We start from the raw sequence: 6,472 nt of genomic DNA, 5'->3' as shown, positions 1-6,472 counted from the left end.
CTGCACCCACGGGTCTGCAACACACAGGTGTGCACACACCGGTCTGCACCCACAGGTCTGCACCCACGGGTCTGCACACACCGGTCTACACCCACGGGTCTGCACACAGGGGCCTGCACACACCGGTCTGCACACACCGGCCTGCACCCACGGGTCTGCACCCACGGGTCTGCAACACACAGGTGTGCACACACCGGTCTGTGCACACGGGTCTGCACACAGGGGCCTGCGCGCAGGGGTCTGCACCCACCGGTCTGCACACACCGGTCTGCAACACACAGGTGTGCACATACGTGTCTGCACACATGGGTCTGCACGCACAGGTCTCCACGCACAGCTCCCCACACAGCTCACCACACACAGCACATACACCTCCCTCTGCACACACCTCACCCTCCACACAGACACATCCCCTCTCACACACCTCTCTCCACACACACCTGTTGTTTGGGCACACACTCCTCACAGGCAGCCCACCCTGCCCACACACCTCCTCCCGCACGCCTCTGCACACACACATGCAGTTCCCTCCGCACAGCTCTCCTCTGGCGCGTGGCCCCACACGCACCTTGGCGCTGGCAGCTGTGGGCAAGCGTGACGCCATTCCTGGCGTCTGGCTCACACCGACCTCTTCCCTCGCACACCCGCAGTGCTCCCCATGCACAGCTTGTCCCCTCACAATTCTCAGCTCATGCTACCAACCAGTATGGCTCTTGCACACGCATGTGCACAGCCACAGTGAGGACCCTAGACACAGTTTCCAAGGCCTCCCTGCTGGGAAAGAGGAGCTTAACCTCCAGACGGGGCTGGTTTTTCACCTGTCCCCTTTCATGAGCAGGAACACCATGCCCTCACTCCTTTCTCACCTAGCCCTGTGTGGTTGTCAGGACCCTCATGCCCACAGAAGCACGCAGCTCTCTCATTTTTCTGGCCACACTCAGCAGATTTGTTTGCCCTGGCTGCTCCAGCCAGGCATCACTGTTCTCACTTCACTAATGAAATGCCTGGTTTTTAGTTGGAAACTGAGTGGGTGGATGGCATTAATTTTTGATGCAAATAGTATCCCTGCCAGGAAACAAGCCCGGTTATTTTGCCCAAAACAAATCACATTCCTCTGGAAGATTTTCCATCAGAATAGGCCAGGGTTTGAATTTTTAATGATATGCTAAGAACCTTGCAGTTCAAGTTGTTTTGCTTCTGATAGTGAGGGTTGTTCACTCTCAGGCCTCAGACTCTGTCAGAGATGGGCAGGTGAGGTCTGCTGGCAGGATGGGGCCTCCAGCCATGTCCCCAGCTTTCTCAAAAGCCAAGTCCCTCCTTCTGAGAAGAAACTCACTGTTATTGTCCATGTTTCTCAGAGTTATGTTCTCACCCTTTTCAAGTTTTCTATATTCATTAAGAAATTGGATTGCTCCTGGGAATCTGTCTGCCTGGAAGTTGCTACACAAAATGATGATCTTCTGCTTTCTTCTGAATTACACAGCACCACCTTACAGACTTCTGACAGCATTTGAAAGTATGGAGCACTTAAGTTATGTAGCATGTTGCTGAGGTATACCAAGGGAATATTTTTCTGAAAAGCACAAAAGCAGAGACACAGACCTAGTTCAGCTGGAAGTCACCAAGGAACGTGTTACAGGCTGAACAAGGCCTACATTTTGCTGGGCTTTCAGGCTTACTATCCTGTAGTTAATACTGTGGTCCTGCTGTTCTGCTTCTTTTCTCACCTTATTTTATAGAATGGGAAAGATAGCCAATAAAGAAAAAGCTCTTGTATGTGAATTATGTTCGCATTCATACAAAATAGCCTCAAAGTTAAAGTGATCCAAGGCTCTTAGTTCAGGGGTTTACCAGCTAGTGGAGATTGAACACTCATGATGGTGTCAAACATCTGCCCATCCTGTACTGAGCTGTTTAAAAATACCTGCAGCCCATCCATAGTAAGAGGCATCTTGTAGCATGATAAGGTTATGATTTACTTACATCAGACTTGCAAATCAAGATAACAATAAAGGTTAAGCAAATATGGAAAAGGCAAAGGTCGGTATTTTTTCACTGTCATCGCTTTAGTAAATTGGATACTTTCTTATCCAAAAGTATCCGATGCATTTTACTCATCTGTCACAGCTACAAGGTTAATGTAACAAGCGCACTCCAGCCAAATCTGCACCTTGGCAGTGCCTGTGTGCGGTTGTGCCGCAGCATCTTTCCCAGGGTAGGCCGGAGCAGAGCGCGGCTCCCGCACCGCGCCAGCCTTGCTCAGAAGAGCCCTGCGAGGAGCGGTGGCCACGGGAGCTGCCAGCAACCTGCTCAGTCCCGGGTCCACAGACCCAGGATCATGCTCCAGATCTTGCCAGGACCATTTGTTTTCACGTCCCCGTGTGTCCCTAGACATTTGCCTCAGCCCAAGCATACCCACCCCTCTCTCTTCTCCATTGGAAACCAAGTTAGCAGAGTGAAAAGGCTGCAGAAAACCTCTTGAGCTGGATGTTATGTAGACAGACAGGGTGGTTATTTACAGGTTTGGAACCTCAATGACAAAGATTTGTTATTCACATCGGGATTAAACAAGAAGTTAGAAATGTAGGTGTTATGGTAAAACGATTCTCTTCTAATGTGTGGTCATTTTAGTCCTACATTATTACATGCCTAATTTCTGTCCCCAACCCTTCACTCCAAAGCCAGAGTCCTCTGAAACTGATATGGCAAGTTGCATTTAGTTTCTTGCCATGTTTCATGCAAATTGCCTGATTTGTGACCCTTCAGATGTAAAGAAGGAAAAAGATGTAGATCCAGTTTCTTTAATAGTGGATTTTTCTGTGTTATGCATTTCCAGACAGCATACAATCCTTTTGTTAAAATAAACAACTTTATTCTGAGTTTTTCCAACTCACTCAATGTTAACAAGCATTCTGCTGTAGTATTTACTTGGCTGCCCCAGGAAACTTAAATAAATTCACTTGCTTTTAATTTCTTATAATGTGGTTGGCCTCTGCTCTCCAGCATCTTATTCATCTTATTGCAGGATTAACTTGAATAAATAAGGGCACAATTGCTTCTTTTCTTTCATTGTCTAAGTACATAACCCTACTGCCAACACCCTGTTTACCTTTATTAAAGCTGTATGGTAACATTTAAGGGATTTGTCTAATCTCACAGCTAATGAATGAGGTTTCTGGCAAGGTCCCCTCTCTTCATGCTCCTCAGCCAGCATGCCTGCAGGTAAGACCTACAGTAGACCATCCCATCTCTCCTGTGGCTCTCACACCACAGATATTGGCTACCTGTGTTCACCCCCAGATCAGCTGCAGAGTTGCTAGAGAGGGGACAAACTGCAACAGTGGGGAGCAGGAGAGGAGTTTACAGCTCTGGTCCCTGCTCAGAGGAGGACTGCTAGGAATATCCCTCCCTTGCACCAGGCTGGTGGCTGTTGCACTAGAACCTCTTCTGTTATCCTGCCATATGACTCAGCACCATGAGCATCATCCACTGGGGCAACCAAATGGAGACCTGCATTTTGAAGGGTGAGGGTTCTGACTGACACACACACATACTCCCTGCACACATGGTGAAGCTGCCCATGGAGTTCCTCAAGCATCAGAAGCTGCTTAAAATCACTGAGCTGGACACACCTTGGATGAGCTAAGACAACTCAATTTAGAAATCAAAGCTCTGGGTTTTGACAAATGTAATGTTTGCAGACAAGCTGTCTAGGCCATGACTATTCTGTACCAGTTAATTTTGAAAGTATCTTATTAAAATTAGTGCAAGATCACTTAAAAGAGTGGGGACCTCACTTCAACTATTCTAACTGCAATAATTTACCAGTGTTAAATAAGCTGGTTTAACCAAAGGGCCATTCTTGGGCATTGCCTATTTCTTTGACCTGCTGAAAATACCATTTAGTTCAGAGAAGGTTTTCTGTTGATGGAAATAGCAGAATAATGTTAGAAGATACTGGCATTGAGAGAAATCATAGCCATGAGGATCTATAACATAGTGGCTGGATAATGATGCTTTATTTAACATTTCACTGTACAAAACCTTATCAGGTAGCAGCCTGACATTCATTATATAGTTGTGATGTTCTCTAGTGCTCTTTCTGCTGAGTACTGGAGGTGACACTGTTTCATTGAGACAGGCACTAATACACAAAATCTCTAATTTCTGATTAATCTGTGTCAATTAGAACAATTTGACCAAGACCAGTAGAAGGTTCCAAGGAAGATTAGTGGGGTTTATCAAGATAAGCATTAGTCCCAGTACCATGGAAGGCAGGTATTCTTTCAGCTACAGACAGGGAACATGAAACATTCAAGCAGTCTGGAAGAATAGTGTTAATGCCTTGTTCTGAAGGCCATTAAATCTCATAATCTTCATAGTTTTTGCTCTTTTATCAAGTTCATATACACAAAATAAACAGCTAGTATATAATCTCATTAGTGACTATTGTTTTCTTATGTGTATATATATACACACATATAAACTTACTAGCAACATGCAAGCCAGAGTTTATTCAGTGATTTTGGAATGACACACCATGAAGAATAAATGTACATAGAAATATGATGTAATATATACATTCTAATGAGCAAAATTTTTTTCACATTCATTCAGTGTCAGAAACGTGGAGATTTTTGCTCACAGATTTTCTCTATTGTTTTTTTCCTTGTTCGTGTTGGTCATAAATCTATTAACTGTGTCCCATTAACTCCTTGCATCCCACTATCTTGTGACACAGGAAGGGTAACTGGGCTGCTATGGAACTGGGTTTTGTGAGCTGATGGGAATTAGGTCAGCAACATTCACTCATCAGCAACAAATACTCAATTTTATCTAATGAACACTAAACTCTTCAACATTAAGGGATACAGCACTTCCAGGTTTCTGCTTGGCCAAGTGAAACTTCTCTTTGCATTTTCTCTATCATGCCTTGGGCTTACATGAGCCTTAGGCTTTTCCATCATTGTCCTTTGAAAACTCTTAACTACACACTAAACTAAATTTCTAAAAACTGTTGTGTCTTGATTTTTAAGGTCTTTCTAGAAGTTGTGGGTTTTTTTCCGATTGCTTTTAATTTTGAACTGCAAGACTTGGAAAGCAGTCGGGTTTATAAAAGACATTTCAAATGCTTTTTATTTTCTTCCCATCACTCACTGAGACTTTTGATCAAGTAACAATGAAGAAAGAAAAGTGTTAAGCCAATCTCAACTGGCAGGCTAAAAAGTACAACAGGGGAGCCTTAGCTTCCAATAACTGGAAAAGAAACAGGCTGCTGAAGGAAATTTTTACTTGGCTCATGATGGGATAGGGGAAGGTAATGTCAAAGTTGAGAGGGAAGAAAGGAGTGCAAGGTGATGTTTGTATTATCTGAATAACAACAGATAAGGAGAGGAAAGAAGCTGGTTTGGTACAGATGACTGTGGAGAGAAGATGGCAGAGAAACCAGAAAGGGTAGGGTGGAGAAGGAAGAAGAATCTTTGGAGTCAAAGCCAAGCAATGGCTCTGCAGGATTGTTTCTGGAGCTCAACAGCACAAGAGGAAAAGCAGCATCAGGCACCTCCAAAGGAAAAAAAAAAAGGGGGGGGGGGGGAGGGGAAGCAGTCTAAGAAGCTACTTCATGTGAAAAACGTCACTGTAGAATCATAAAAGCTGCACTTTTTCCACGTTGCTTTGGAAGTAGCTGAACTTTGTAACTTGGCATGTAAATAGAGCTCTTTGAAGGGGGGGGGGGGGGGATGGAATTTTTCCATTCACCTTCCAGAAAATGAATTAACTGTAATGAGAAAAAATATAGTGGAAAGAAACACACAATTAAGGGATCATATCTGGAGCTGAGCAGAGGATTCAATGGGAATAGAGCTGCTAGTTACACTGCTACACTTGATGAAGAAAGAAAGGATTTCTGTCTGAACTAACGCTTTTTGCACACAAAAATTATACTGTATTAACTATATCACAGCTAACAATGCAGCACAGTTTTCCTCTGCTCCTGGCAGCTGAGAGCATTTGTGTTATATAACAAAAATGTGCTTATACCCATAGACTTCTTTATCTTTCTTCCAGGCCTAAGGACTGCTGTAGTTTGTACTGCTCTAACCTCTACACTAAGATGATTATATCAGGATAAATATTTTTATAAAAATATACATGTTGCAATACATCCCATTGTAGTACACATACACATAGATCCCCTACCAAACTGGTATTGCTAGAGTAGAAGAAAGCATATGAAAGAGACCAGAGCATAAACACATCTCCAGAGAAAACCTACTCTACATGATCTTAACAGACTCATGACTCAAATCAGTGGACTTAAAATAAGGATGACCATGCCTTTTGTGTCACTGTGTTTTAAGAATTTGTTGGCCAACTGAAAGTTGAGATCAGCTTTTTTGCAGTAAAGTCTTCCAAATTTATCCTGGCAAGTGGAAGTACCTTCAGGTACTATGGGAAGAATATAAATAATGGA

The 6,472-nt window shown here is 43.8% G+C and overlaps 1 protein-coding gene across 1 annotated transcript in view; it reads right to left on the bottom strand.

The window, feature by feature from the left end:
- Positions 1 to 604, bottom strand: part of LOC104387987 (keratin, high-sulfur matrix protein, IIIA3-like) — a 1,623-nt gene extending 1,019 nt beyond the window's left edge. The window contains exons 1-2 of the mRNA XM_009996791.1: positions 441 to 604; positions 138 to 268 (exon numbers count right to left, since the gene is read on the bottom strand). Coding sequence (XP_009995093.1) covers positions 138 to 268; positions 441 to 604 — 295 coding nt within the window. The remainder of the gene's footprint in view (positions 1 to 137; positions 269 to 440) is intronic.
- Between the last annotated feature and the right edge of the window lie 5,868 nt (positions 605 to 6,472).

Source organism: Chaetura pelagica, unplaced genomic scaffold (assembly GCF_000747805.2).
Source record: "Chaetura pelagica isolate M959 unplaced genomic scaffold, ChaPel_1.0 scaffold534, whole genome shotgun sequence".
NCBI lineage: Eukaryota > Metazoa > Chordata > Aves > Apodiformes > Apodidae > Chaetura > Chaetura pelagica.
Note: the sequence above shows the minus strand (reverse complement) of the source record. Positions and strands in the feature narration are given on the sequence as shown.